Source organism: Dermacentor albipictus, chromosome 6 (genome assembly GCF_038994185.2).
Source record: "Dermacentor albipictus isolate Rhodes 1998 colony chromosome 6, USDA_Dalb.pri_finalv2, whole genome shotgun sequence".
In the NCBI taxonomy this organism is placed as follows: Eukaryota; Metazoa; Arthropoda; class Arachnida; order Ixodida; family Ixodidae; genus Dermacentor; species Dermacentor albipictus.
In genome coordinates, this window is record NC_091826.1 from 70,242,421 (window position 1) to 70,257,660 (window position 15,240).

General features: G+C 42.6%; 1 protein-coding gene and 1 long non-coding RNA gene across 4 annotated transcripts in view; one reads left to right on the top strand and one right to left on the bottom strand.

The window, feature by feature from the left end:
• The window catches only part of LOC135910491 (regulator of G-protein signaling 17-like), a 176,514-nt gene that overhangs the window by 152,472 nt on the left and 8,802 nt on the right, over positions 1-15,240 (top strand). For 2 of the 3 annotated variants that reach the window (XM_065442536.2, XM_065442537.2), the window contains exons 2-7: positions 109-554; positions 3,851-4,051; positions 6,567-6,620; positions 8,396-8,497; positions 10,228-10,289; positions 14,106-14,272. In XM_065442536.2, coding sequence (XP_065298608.2) covers positions 109-554; positions 3,851-4,051; positions 6,567-6,620; positions 8,396-8,497; positions 10,228-10,289; positions 14,106-14,272 — 1,032 coding nt within the window. The remainder of the gene's footprint in view (positions 1-108; positions 555-3,850; positions 4,052-6,566; positions 6,621-8,395; positions 8,498-10,227; positions 10,290-14,105; positions 14,273-15,240) is intronic. The other variant, XM_070540816.1, reaches the window with a different exon arrangement.
• LOC139061175 (uncharacterized) lies at positions 525-15,216 on the bottom strand. The gene is made up of 4 exons (XR_011515240.1): positions 15,074-15,216; positions 9,442-9,543; positions 9,242-9,357; positions 525-594 (listed from the first exon to the last, which is right to left on the bottom strand). It is a non-coding gene; the product is annotated as an uncharacterized lncRNA (long non-coding RNA).

Consider the following 15,240-nt stretch of genomic DNA (forward strand, 5'->3'; position numbering starts at 1 on the left):
GCGCAGCCGAGACGTCTGCCAGCTTTTCGTGTCACTCGGGTGGGACATGCGAACCGCCGTTCAATCACCTTCTCCTCCCCCCTCCCATTCTGCCCGTGCCATGCGCAGATGTCCAACAGCACGCAGTGGGCCTCAGCAGCCGAAGCCAACCCGCAGCCAGAGCCAGAGCCGGAGCAGCAGCAACAACAGAAGCAGCAGCAGCAGCAGGAGGCGCCCGAATGCCGAGGCCCCGGCGAGCCGACTTCACCGCCTCCGGCAACAGCCGAGTCGCCGGCGGCGGCAGCAGCGCCACCCGGCGGCGACGACCTCCAACCGCCGCCGACCACGCCCCCGCCGGCGCCGCCGGCAGAACCGGAAGCGGAAGTGACGACGGCGGCGGAGCCGAGGACCACCGAAGCCGAGTCGACGCGGCCCGACGCGTCGGCGAGGCTACAGCCGCCGAGCGCTTCCGCGGAGTCGGGCGCCGCGCCTGCGCAGGCCTCCTCGACGAAGCCGTCGCCGGCGCCCTCCGTCGCCTCGGCGGTGGCCTCGACCGCCGTCGTTCCAGACACCAGGTGCGACGAAGACGGGTGCGATCGTGTCGGTTCTGCGAGACTTGAGCGGTCCATCGAATCACAGCGCATTAAAGCGGGTCGTATTCTGGGGCACGCGTCACGTGATAATTGAGAATTGTCATCATCATCCTGATTATATTCACTGCCGTACAGCGGGGCTATTCTGTAGGAGTCCACCTAATGGACTGTCCATTTCGGCCGCTGCTGATTGGCTGGGGCCGCTCGTCTCCTCCTCGCTCGTACAGCTGCATCCAATCAGCAGTGGCCGAAAGGACAGTCCACTAGGTGGGCTCCCACAGAATACTTCCCCCCAGGAATCTGTCCTCGACATCTACAATTTTCCCTGTCCTGCATGAGCCGAATCCATGCGATTCATTTTCCCCTCTGGGTAAACACCTGGGCCAGTTTCGCTTCTGTTTCTCCGAGTGGCTGGCCAAATCAACTTTGTTTTGCGCACACTGGTTATGCGAGAATTTGCGTCTTTGGTTATTACACTGCTACTTTACTGGAGGAGGAAAGGAGCTGTGAAAATAGGAGGCAATACATATAGGAAGCAGAACCACCGGCCGTAATCCTTGTAGGGTTTCAGGAAGTAGTGATCGATGCATGAATACAGAACACAAAGCAATCAGTACCATGGAATTTTTAATGTTTATGTGCAAGATGTAATACTTCCCAAAAATTATATCAAAACGCATCTCTGCAAGTAAGAGGGATGTATGATTCAGTTATAGCAATGCTTGCTCCTATGCTGTTACAATGTGCAAATGTTTAACTACTTGCTCACTAAGGCATTCATAAACTACAGCCGTAAGCCACAATGTATGCTAATGACACACGAAGCATACTTACTTATTGTTTCCTAGTGGTGACCGTGCATACTAATATCACTTTATATAAACATAATGACAGTTATGATTGTAGTGCAAGCATAGCCTATTTCTGGCACCAGGCATAACATTTCCTGCAATAAGCCTGCAAACAAGTGATTTATCATTAGCTCCTATGGATTGACTGCTGTCTTTTTGCTCCAACAATATGATGAAGAGCTGCCAGCACACAAACGAAGCACTTTAAATTGACTTTTATTTGCCTTTCTTTTAAGACTGCATAACCAAATAAGATTATATGAAGCGCACGTAACATTGTATGTGGCTATGTGGTATGGTCATTCTAATTATGTGCTGCCTAGAAGCTGCTTCTTTAGCAGCAACTTCGTTTAACTAAAAAGAGCTTTGTAAATTTGCTTCGTGATGATGGTATACATCTGCCAATTACCTTTAATTTCTGCCAAACTCTGTTGCCCTCAAGCTACCATTCTGACTTCCACTAGCGTGCCAATTGTTTCTTTTTTCTGCATTTATTCAATTTGTTATTTACCTTTTGCATATGTAGCAGTCGCTGCTATTTCTTGCATGAAGCTACCTGGCGAGAGCTTGTGTAATTGCTGGGGCTTCATTGCTCTCAGATACACTAATCATTGTTGTTTTGCACAAAAAGTAAAAACATTAGACCTTTTATTGTGGCAGCGATCTTTACCACATTTATTTACCTTTAGTAACCTTTATTTACCTTAGTAGCCTTTACCTACTAAGGTTTGTGGTCCCGCACAATATTGTGAATTCTACATGTTAATATATAGTCAAGTTCTACCTACAGAGCATTCTGACAGTATTACCGTCTAACATGGTGCTATTACAGAGATGACAGCATTTAGTAATAGCTTAAAGGTGTGTTGCAGACGTAAGGGTGCACTACTACCAAAATTTTAACTCCTACAAAGCTATGTTCCACTTCTATTTTGCATGAGCAGAATTCTTGAGATCCGAAAGTTATTTCAGATCTCGGATTTTGGAAGTTATGGCTTATTACTTATGAGCGTTTTTACTTCCCTTTGGTCATCTCTAGTGTAGAATTTCTTCTATCATTCCTTAGTCAACTAAACTTCATGGTCATGTTTCAGCTGCATATCCCAACACATATGCCTTAGTTTGCTCTCTCCATGATTTCGCTATTTGTCTCTGTTCTTTACTTTATTCACCACTTTGCTCAGCTTGGCTTTTCTGCTGTTCAGGACACATTGCGAAGGCAGCCAAGAGCAGCTGTTTATGCTGTGATGTTTAGCTGTCAGTGACACAGGATGCAATTACAAAAACGCACAACAAACACTCTAAGAAAAACGTTCACCCATTGGAGCTTATCTTGTACCCAAAACAATAATAATCTATCTTGCATGCCTTTCCTTTCTTTAACACTGCATGCCTGGTAATCTCTGGTCGCAAACAACATGAAAATTTTCAGTGTGACGAGCATTCCTGAGAGGAAAGTAGCGAGGGCAGAGTTTTAACGAAAGAAAACGCAAGCCAGACAGAGGATGATTATTGTTTCAGGACAAGATGTGACCCAAAAGCTTTATGGTGTCACTTATTAGGGTGAAAATTGTGATGTCCATTGAGCAATGCTGCAGGTCCTCAGGTCTACATAGAGGAGTATGTGGCTCAGATGATCATTACTGCATGGTCTAAATGACTGGACAAAATTTGTTTTGTTCAGAAACTTTCTGGCCCCTCTAGGCAAAGCAAGCATTTGGAGAAAGTGAATTGTACAAGTGGCTGATGTGGTATTACTGCTGACGTCACTTATACTGCAATTTTACATTTTGTTTGTTTTGTTGTACATTTAAGCATGTGAAGGTTTACACTCGTAACAAGATGATTTAAAACGAAGAAGATGGAGGTGCGGGTTTGTAAATTAATGTTCGGGGCCAATATACTGTAGCGATTCCTTCTGTTTGATTCTGTGCCACTCTTATCATCCACCATTCATGGCTGGCTGATCCAGTTGATAACAAGGGTGGGATGCTGCTCTGACCACTGACAAAGTGCGACAAGAAATTACATTGGCATGGAATCATTACGTTATCCCAGCCCAGGTTCATGCCATAGTCATGTTGTCACATGTGCATATGCTGTCACAGAATCGCAGCAAAAGTCGTAGTCACAACTGTCGGTGTCTTTGTCTTCCCTTTTGAGCACTGTGAAAGAAACCCCTTTAAGCCTCAAAGTTGAGCTTGTTGTGACTTGTAGAAACATTTTTTTTGCATCACTCCCATTGTAATATGTTTGTTTTCACAACAAACACTGACAAATGTTGTAAAACCTGCATAAGCAGGGTATTTTTGTACTGTATGAAGGCTTCACAGCCGCAATGTCTTCCTCTCCCATTTTTCGCCATTCAGCCTTAACTCGGTCGTGTACCTGGATCACTATAACTGTCTCTGTGTATTCTGCTCACAGCCCATCGTGGGCGGGACCAAGTCATGTTGGTGTCTCGGTGTTCGAGCCAGGAGGGGGGGAATCGGGCAGGGTGTGTGGGAGCCTGCAGAACAACAACAACAGTGGGTCGCCTCATCAGGAGACCTCTGCAACGACCCCTGTGCGCGACAAGCAGTCCAAGACGTGTTGCTTCTGCTGGTGCTGTTGCTGTAGTTGTTCTTGGTGAGCGTGTTTGGCACTTGCGAAGCTGATTACATCAAATCTCTACGAAATCATATAACTTTCTTGAACTTGAGCCAATTCCATGAGCTACAAGAAATTTTCTTTTTCTTCCAAGAAGAGTTGCCCTTAATAGGCAACAGCTAGCTGATACAACAAAATAGCTGCTATCCTACACTATGTGGAAACTTCAGTGGTATTTTGTAATGAGAGACTACTTGAACCTACACTATGAAGTTGACAGGCCAGTCATACAGAAGATGTGTATCTTCCAGGTGTGTCTTGTACCAGAGTTTATAGCTGGCAAAACACACTCGAGCATTGCGCCATGTTTGCACAGTTTGAGCAGGTGTCGTCACCTTTACTGAAGCCATTACACTTGCAAGTGACACCAGAAGTGAAAGCAACCTCAGCCTGAATCTTCCCCAAAAAAAGCTTCCTCTGCCTCTGCAAGGTTGCAGGAATAGAGCACATGGTCCAGCAGTGACAGAGGCCTATAATTAGTGACACAGATACCATAATACACAGAACAGCGACACAGGAGACACACAATATTGAAGCCTATTAAGATGGCGAGCATGGACTGGTTCACTGCGTAGTCTGCACTGAACTTCGCCACCGTTAGTCCATTACCACCTATTTAGCAAAATTATTGCGGCAACACTTTCTGTCGTGTCGAAGTCAACCTGCCAAAACCTCTGCTATGCTTGAAATTTCGTGTCACCCGTTCAGAGAAGGGAGTGTGTACTTGCACTGATCGTCCACTTGCGCAAGTTTGCACCTGTAATTATCATGACAGATGTGCCATGACAAATATTTCAAGAGTTCATGACAGCAAGTCACTGCAGGACCAGCGAGTCACTGCTGCTGCACTGTTCCTTTTAACGTCCAACTGCAGTGGATAGCTTGCTTATTCAGTGTACTTTGAATACAAGTTTGTTCATATGGAATGCATGACCACTCATGTGCTCACGCTTTTACTTATCCTAGCTGCAAGCTGTGCATCACAACAATTTTTTTTTCGTTTACTGCTGTCTTCACTGCACTCATTGCCAATTCTGTACTTAATCTGTTCATGCCATGAGACCCCCCGCTTTCTTTAAACGAGTGTAAGGAAGTCCAGTACAGCCTTCACCCCTCATCACACTACAGTGCACTACGTGGTCTTAAACCAGCAGTGAGGCAAAATAAGTTGCTAGGCCACGGTGGAAGCAGCTTACCGCTGATGGCAAGAGGTCTGTGATGTGATGCTGCCAAAGGTTGTGCAGATAGCCCTGAATTCTTTTATGATACAGTCGAGAGCAAAAGTCTAGAGACCACGGGAGCAGCAAAATAATTTAAATTTCTTCCAGTACAGCCGTACAACGAGAAATTGTCCTAATGCATTATGTTGGTCAAACAGGCATGCATATAGGCTGTACCACTTGATTTCAGCCTTCGGGACCAGGCTGGAAAAAAAAAAATGTTTTAGCAGCACCTGTGGTCTCCAGACGTCTTTCTTTCCTCTCTACTGCACATGACGTCAGGGCTCTTCATGTAGTGTGGATGATGAGTCGGAATGTGGAGCTGCACTGTCATGCACACTTGTCACTGTGTAAGCGTGTCTCACAGCTTTGGCTGCAGCACTCCTTGAATTTAGTGAGACAGTACGCAACCTTTCACTCTAAACAACCTCACATGGTTAACACAAATATCACCATTACTGAGACGAGGGGTCGCATACTATCATCATAATACTGGAGGAAAATCAGCAACGGAGGAAAATCTGTAAGGCATCTGACTGTTCATGGTAAAGTATCTTGACTGTCTTTGTTCCATAAGCCACATTATCAGAACCATCCTTTTTTTTTTTAAAGCATAGACTATACTATTATGATGCCATCGTAAATTTTTACATGTAACTGCTGTCTGCAGAAAGTACACGTGCTATTCCCTCTGCCAACACAAAATCTTTTTAACTTGCAACGTGCAGATGTGTATGCTGGAGTTCGGTATGCCTAGAGCATGCATTGTTGATACAATAGATCTTAGAGTTACAATATCTGCTCATACTTATGTCGCTTTGTTATTACATGCCTTTATGTTTTTGTTGCTGCTCCTTGTTGCATTTTCAGTGCAACCCACTCTCCCATATGTCTCCTAGGCCTTGAGGGTAGCTGATTGAATATATAACATGTAACAAGCGTGGCAATATTAAAGAGGCTTATTCATTGAAGTAATACAGGAGTCGCAGCGTGACAAAGACAACAAAGGACGCCACAACAGCAAAAAATTGCAAACCTGGTTTTCTGTCAGTTTGCAGAGCATGGCCATATAAAATAAGTCGAACATAACAGAAGAGCTCATCTAAGAATGGCCACAGCCCACCTTTTCATAGCAATGAGCACAGCATATATTTAACATACCGAGCCACGATTGGCACAATGGGCTGCCTCTAACCTTGATGCTTTCTTAGGAGGCCTTGCCTTCAGAAGCACGTACAATTTTTTCAATTATTTTTGTTTGTTTGCTTTTTTAGGAGAGGATCGAGGCCAGTCTATGCAAGCTTGCAGAAACCCGTCAAGCTTTCAAGGTGGGTCAGAGCATAGTTGCTGTGTCGTACGTGTAAAAATTGCTCTCTTACATTGAACACTCAGCAGTTCTGGCTACTAGAGTAACGTGTAGGGGTCTCCTCGGTGTAGCACAGTGCTTACAGTTACACATTTCTTTACACATTTAAAAAAAATACGATACCATAGTTTGTACCACAGAATACAAGCTTGCACAATGCATTTGAAGAATTAGACCACACAAAAACAAATCCCAGCGCTCTGAACTAGTGCTCTTCTTTCTTTAGTTCTCTCAGGTTTTTTTTCTTGCTTTCTTTTTCTTTTGAGCTTGCATGCATGATTGTTCATTGTGGTGTAGTTATGTTAATCTAATTTCAGAGCTGTATCATCCCATTGTAATGCCTTTTATTGCACTGCAAAAAAAAAAAAAAAGCTGCCTGCATGTTTAGTGGACAGACTCACATAATACATGCTTGCTTAATTCAAAATATGTCTTTGAAGTGCATTTTATCTATGATGTAGAGATTGCTTCACTAACTCTGCAATTATTATTTCATGCTACAACTGTGGTTAATTCAAACATGTAATTGGCTGGAATCACATGAGCTAAATTAACCATGTGAACACATGAACTACCCCCAACAAATCCCTCTACAAATATGTATTGTTCTAATAAAGTTTTGTCACACTGGCTGCTTTTGCATTATAGTGCAATGTAAATGTGCGCTAGTTTGATACGCTTCCTCATTAGCTTTTATGTGTGCGTTAGAAATTTCTATTTGTCAGTACTTGTCCATTGGGATCTGCGTTTGCCAAACAGTTAAGGTCACTACAAATCCGTATTAGCATTGTTTTCCTCGCCAAGAATAAATAGACCTATTGATGTTCCAGTAAGAAATTATGCACAACTAGCATCCCTTGGTAATATGGCGAGCTCACGAATCAGGCGATTTCAGCATTGTTGATTAATCGCTAGCTTGTTCAGGGATCTTTTGGCGATATGGTGAGCTCACAAATTAGTGGATCTTGTCTTTGTCGGTTAATTGCTATCTTGTTCAGAGATGATTTATATCTTCAAGGAACACACTTTTTGATACAGCAGGTCATTGACTTCATTTATTATCTCTCTATCAACATGATCAGATAATTCAGTGTAGAACTGCACAGGCTATGAGTACTTCAACTTGCACTATAACAGTAAAATATGGCGAATTTCTAAATGAAATTTTTTAGATTGCATACTTGGAAGCTATGGTGTTTATGACCTTGGAAGCACTCAGGGGCTGATACAAAACATGTACTTTCAACGCCTTGCGTTTCTCATTTAGCCATATGCAAGGTTCTGTGTACTAGGCAAATCTTCCATTGACAATTAAGGCGTACGGAATGTTAAGTGTCACAGAATCCTTCACATGTTCGAAAGACACTTGAGGATTAGCAGCCCCAATGCACTGGCATAAAACGTGTTTGTTTGCTTTGCAACATCATTTTTTTTTAAATAAACGGTTAAACGATTGGAACTAACTAGCGTAATCATTCTTCACACTATGCAACAAGCAAATTGGGGCCATCACACACTCTAGCACTCATAACTAATTTTCTATTATAACGTAGTAAATTAAAAATTTTTTGCATTGAGCCTGTGACGAACATGCGGTTGTAACAAATGCTGGTTATCAAGCTATTTTTGCATCAGATGCGAGTTCACTATAATGAGGTTCGGCATATGTTTGCTGCCTCACGGGTCTCAGATGTCGCGCACGTCTGCTGACATGTCGTTCCTTTTACTTTTTCGCAGCCTGGCCCTCAAAAGCAACAACGGCAATGTTAGGTCACCACGGGACAACAACCAGAGGCTAACCACGGGTGACAGCATCTTTAATGGAGATGGCGAGCCATCGTGAGTGTTGCCAGTTTGACAATGCCTTCAGTACACGTATGCGCAAATGGCACAAGTGTGTGTGTGGGGGGAAGGGCTTACCCTCCCGGCAATTTCCCTTCCCCTCAGTATCTTCATTGGCTCACACGTGCTTGCTAGCTGCGGCAGAGTTGCCAGGTGTTGCAAACGAACTCATTTGAGAATATAGTGACTAGCCTCTTGCGTGCAATAACTTTAAATAGACTTTTGTGCTTACCATGTCTGCTCTGCTTTCACTGAAATTTCGCAAAATTGTTGCGTTTTCTTGTTCCCATCGTTCAACAAGGTAGTTAGCATTGCTGTCTGCCTGTCTCGATCAGACTTTGTTAGCTTCCAACCAGCAATCGATTGATTCATGGGCTCCCACGTCCGAAAGCAGCACTGGGCCTATGAGCGCTAGACGCCGTAGTGGGGGCTCCAAGTTAATTTTGACCACCTGGGTTTTTTTTTTAAGTGCACTTAAATATAAATACACAAGTAGTTTTGCATTTTGCTAAACTTCTCATGGCTATAGATTGAACAATGCAGACCAAAAATTGTTATCTTTATGCAAAGTTTGAGCAAGAAGCAAAGCAGCAGCTTTAAGCATAAAATCTACCTGTATCATGGAATAAAAATGCAGGTTATCATATTTTTTTCATCAGAATTGAAGGCTACTTGGAACTGGGATTACTTCTTGGTGTCATGAACTTCACCAACGCACATTACACTTTTGTGCATAGCTACCTTTGAGTTTGATGGAAGACCACACGATGTGGAGTAAATCTGCACCTTCTTCGACAGGCTTGCAGAGGGCCATTTCACTGCTCAGATCCTCTGCTTCCTAGTGCCCAAGCTCGTGGCTGTGAGAATGTAAATGACCGCTATTAGGTTAAGATTTATTGTTTCATCTCTCGTTTCTCTCTCTAAGCCCATACTGGTCTCACCACATTGACAGCTGCGTAGTGTTGCTCACTCTAAGAAAGTATTCATCCAGTTCTCGCACTCTTAACTGCGTCCATATGAAGCCGTGCTGACCCAGAGGAGCACTGGAAAGAAACAATAGATTGATTGATCCAGGCTTGTGGATTGACCTACTAGATAGGTCAGGTCTCACTGCCAAATAACGCCTCATTAGTGGCGTCAGTGCCATATTTGGCACTGCAGCTCCACATGCCCATGTACATGTTGTGGTATAACAAGGTGCAAAGCAAAGTGAAGTAAGACCAGGCTAGGAAAGAGCGTCTGTGCTATTAGCAAAAAAAAAGAAAGCTCTGTAGAAAATCGAGAACAACAATAAGCAGGGCGCGCGCTATGGAAGAAATGTAACATATCAACACTTGTTGGGCCAGTTGATTCACACTTACCGGGGATGTAATTGGATGCAAAACAAACTCAGACCAGAAGAGGAAAGGTTGTCACTCACTTCACTTTGTTTCATGTCTTTATTATGCTGTGATAAGCATGAACCAAGCCCACCAAGCGTTGACACATGTGCATGTGCTGTGTTGATAGCTTCAATGAATGCAGTAAGTTTGCTTGCCAGCTGTAACATTAAAGAAAGAAGTATTCAGCAGATGAAATTTCAATAAATACCATCAAAAACAACATTAGACATGCTTTACACAGAAATATTTTCAGGAATGTGTTTTTTTTTCATTTGCGGCTGTAACATTTGGAGCTAAAGCATGCATGCACTGTTTGGTAATGCCATGCATTTCTTATTATTGCAGCCCTACGTTGGAGGAAATTCGGACATGGGGGGACTCATTTGAGAAGCTCATGAAATGTTCAGGTATGTCCTCTTGACATGTTCATCCTAGCAGCGATTAATTTGCGAGTCCTAGGATAGAAGAGCATGTTCTTTTCAGGGAGCAAAATAATTTTGGCTGTTCAGTTCAAGATTAAGTTCTGGCACCTTTTTGTGGCTTTAATGTCATTGCAAATGTCATTACAAACATCATTACAAACATTTTGCATCTAGGAATGTGGTCAGCATTCCTTCACTCCCATATGTACTTGCATAGGTGCCAACTACAGGGAGGCTCCAGGGCCCCAGCCCCCTCTGAAATTTCCTGGGGGGGGGGGGGAATCCCCCCCCCCAAAAGATTAGTACAGACATGCATGGCTTTCAATTCATACTTTTGTTTTATTTCTGCAAATCCTGACAATAGGAGGACAAGCGCATTAGAAGCACCAGCAGCGGCTACCTCATCCGTATTTTCTCACTTCAACATGTCTTTATTTTTGTGATTTTCACTCTAAACACCATGCACAGACAAAATGTATTTAAGTATATACACAGAACAAAATTTATTATATTTTTGAAGAGAAGGAGGTCGCCAATTACCAATTATTTTTAATGGTGTAGATAGCATATGCCTAGAGAATGATGTTGATGTATGTTCACCTCACTTGAAATTGGCTTGCATGCTTTTTTGACCCTGAAAAGAACCTGCAGACTTCAGCGACCTCTTCAGCAGAGTCTGTTATCAATGGTGTCTGAAATGCACGTGAATGATATGTGTCTCAGTATTGCTTCTCTTTCCATTAAGCAAAGCTAATGACTCATGGAAAAAAACCTCTTTAATAATTTAAAACATTCCTTAGGGATGGAAACATCGAGACTTGCATGCAAGGATCTTAATTATATATATTTTCAGTCAGCAACTGAAATGAGACCAAGTCGGATTCACTTGAAATCTGAATTAATAGCAGTCATCTGCAGCAGCACTTATACTCAAACTCACAGTAAAGAGAGGGAGGGAAAGGAAGTTTTGCCAGAAAGGTGAAGCAGTATTACTGATAGCAAATTATGAAGTATAAGACAATTACACGAAGGAAGATTACACCACTGAGAGGCACCAGATTCTTGGTGATGCGAGAGGACTCGGGCTGTGAAATTGAATCGTCTCCTGCTTTGTAAATACTCATATAAAGCCGTAACTTCAGTGATGAACAATTCTTCGAGGTCACATGAAATTTCAAGTGCGACTGTTATATATATATATATGCCGGGGTGGGGAGGGGGTTCGAAAAGCTTGCTGGGCCCCAGCCCCCTCCGGAAGAATGAAAACTTTCTGCCTATGCATACTTGCATCACAAGAACTAAATTGACAACCTATTTCTCATGCAGTATATGTGAACGACACCAAGCCACTTGAGTAATATGCCTGAGGCAAGGCACTGCTGTCAAAAACAATGAAAGAATAGAACTACCACCGAAAGCGAAATGCCTCTAGTCGCTATCTTTCAGTTATTTTCTCTAATACACTACGAGCACAATGATCGCTATGTCCAAACATACCCAACCAGTTGCGTCTTAAAAGGACACTAAATAAAAAAGTAAGCTGAAGTACACCTAATTCAGCTATACCAAAAAAGACGCTGTTTTGAAGTTTCTGAAACAGCTCGTAATGGATTGTGACACTATCTGCTTGGGCCTGGTTAACTTTGTTTTCGTAAAGATGGACTACATTGTATTCCAAGAGAGCCAAAAACCAAAGTTCCCAGAACATATACTGTGTCACAGTTGGCCAAACATCAAGAGAATACAATTGAAATCCATGGCTCACCAACGCTGGAGTTTTGGCATGCAATTTTTATTGGCATGAAATGGAAGTTTTCCCTTCCTGTTGCATTGTAGTAGTTAACCTCTTGCTGTGAAATTAATAGAAATTGAGTTTTTTGAGAACACTGAGTTTCTCTTTAGGGCGCCTTGCCTGTGCCCGTAGGGGATATTATTGAGCCTGTACTCAGCTATGGGAACAAACTTTACGAGATTTTCTCAGCAATGAGATTTCACCGTCATTATCATCATTATCAGCCTATTTCTATGTCCACTGCAGGACGAAGGCCTCTCCCGGTGGTCTTTGATTACCTTTCTCTTGCGCTAGCTGATCCTGACTTGCACCAGCTAATTTCGCAATTTTATCACCCCACCTTATTTTCTGCTGTTCTCGACTGTGCTTGCCTTAATTCTTTGGCACCCATTCTGTAACTCTAATGGTCCACCAGTTATCTGCCCTATGCATTACATGGCCTGCCCAGCTCCATATTTTAATCTCAATGTCAACTAGAGTATGGGCTATCCCCATTTGCTCTGGGTAGTTTTAAACGATTTTCAAGCGTCACTGTGTACTCTACCTAAGAAATGTCAGATTTTGAGCAGTGATTGATACTTTGGTACATGAGATACAGAAGGCTTGCACCATTGGAAAAGAGGAACAGCATGATACAGTATATTCCATTGGGTGCCAAGTCATAGAGGAATTGCATAGAATTATGGTTTAGGATGTGAGGCACGTAGTAATTAAGGATGAAACTTTGATCCTTCCTTTATCAAAAAGGGATACACATTGTGCTGTTAACAAGATCTGTGCTTGAATTATGAGAGGGAGACTTGGCCTAATAATGGGGCTCAATCTTCAGCATTATTCAGGATAGATTCGCCTATGAGGTTCACCATACCGATCAAGGCCAGCTATGGTATATAGAAACAGAGGTGCTTTTGATACAGGGTAAGAAAAGATAATAGCTTAGTTTGTTCCTGCGGAGGGTCCAATGAAGGTATAGAATACTTTCTTTTACACTTGCAAATACTCAGCCTGCCAACAAAAGCTGTAAAAAAATAATGAAGATTCTGGATGGACGATTGCTGCCATTCAATTGAGAAACTCTTGGGTGGTGGCCAACAGAAGCACGCAAATAAGGGCAGTGTGTGGATCTGCAGAGGTTCTTGAAGAAACAAAAATTGCAGAAAATTATTACAGACTTGGAAATAATTTGGAAGATATTGCACTTATGACTTCTATTTACACTTATAGAGACGTGCATCGACATTTGAGACACTTGTGGCAACATAGAGCCGATGATCCCAGAGATGTGTTCTTGTATGTTCACTGTATGATCTTGCATTATGGTGTATAGCATATTGTGGCGGTCGCGATGTTTTAGTATAATTTTCTTTTCATTCTTTTTTTATTTCACCCTGACTGTAATAAGCTTGTGTTCTAGATTGTGAACATTGATTGTGAACTTGTGGCTTATCTCACTTCTGAACTATTCACAAAAACTCATTCTTGAGTGCTTTTTGTATCGCTACGTCTTTGTTCTTCTTAAGGTGTTCCTCATTTTTTATTGCACAGAAGCAGACGGGTAGCCGGTGCCATCTCCTTACATACATCTAATAAATTTTTTAAAAGTTGGATAGCAGAGAAATTTAGAAGGAAGCTGAGAACCCCACAGAGCAATTCAGTGGAAGATGATATGCAAAACTTACAGACACTGACTTTAAACTTTAAGGCAAATACGCGGTGAAATGTCACCTCTCTGCGAAATTTTTGTGCAAATGAGCCACTGGCTTTACTGGAAAAACATTTTGTACCTGTCCCTCCTAATTTACATTCAGTACACAAGGTTTCGATAACATGCTGCAGCAACCGCTGTAGCTGTAGTGTGATTTGCACACTACATGCACATGCGCACATACCCACACACAAACCAAGACAACTGAGGGGGGTTTACTGATAAAGAAATCTTTTTTGCTTGGTCCTCATGTTCTTGCAAGCTCTGGGCATTGCCTCAACCCTTCTCTTCAATCTTGTTCCAGCTGGTCGCAAGGTGTTTAGGGACTTTTTGAAGTGCGAGTACAGTGAAGAGAACATTCTGTTCTGGCTGGCTTGCGAGGACCTCAAGAAGGAGTCAAACCCAGAGCTGATTGAGGAGAAAGCTCGCGCCATCTATGAAGACTACATTTCCATCCTGTCCCCTAAGGAGGTGGGTCGCCACAGCTTTAAATGCAATAGCATTTACGGACTGGATTTGTTCCTGTGCACAGGTGATGCAGTGTTTGACGATGCGCCACCACAATAGTTATGCAGCTTTAAATGCAGTAGTATTCAAGGACCGCTTTTGTTTGGTTCAGGGGTGTTGCAACATTGAATGTTGTGCAACCATCACTGCCATATAGTTAGCTTTGACCCGTTCATTGTCGGTGAAGTACCAATACATTTTCGCGTTTCTGCCCCGCCATGTCACTGACATCAGATAGGAATGTGAGCACAATACCAAGAGAGCATTTGCCATTATTAGCATCAATTTTTCCCTTCTGCATAACCAAAAATAATTGCATTCATATTATAATATCTGAGAAAAAAAAAAGACGACGCTAGAGGTGCGCTACCGCCAAAAAGAACTTGACACAGAAAGGGTTAAACAATAAAATTAATGAACCGATCTTGTTTGGGTACACCAATAGTGAAATACTGAATACTGTACCGCCATAAAAATTTAAAATTCGGGAGCATTTATGGGCTGTTTTTGTTTCTGTGCAGGTCTAATGCACTCTTGAATGGTGTGCCACTAGCCTTTAAATGCAACAGCTTATGTGAACCATTTTCGTAGGGTACAAGGTGCTGCAGTCCTGAATAGTATGCCATCATTAATATCAAGAAGGTTTGAAGCAATAACATTTATGGACACTTCTTGTCCTGGGGCAAACATGATGTAGTTTTGAAGGATTTGTGTCACCATGACTACCAGATAGCTTTAAATGCAACAACATTTATTAATTCTTACCAGTTTGGTAGAGGAGTGTGGCAGGATTGAAACTGCTGGATTCAGAAGGTGACAATATTGCACCACATGACACTGTAAGTCAATTCGCTTGCACAATGTCAAATATGTTAATCCATGCGATTATCTTTTCACATTTGTACAGATCTAGGCTTCATGTATATAATCTG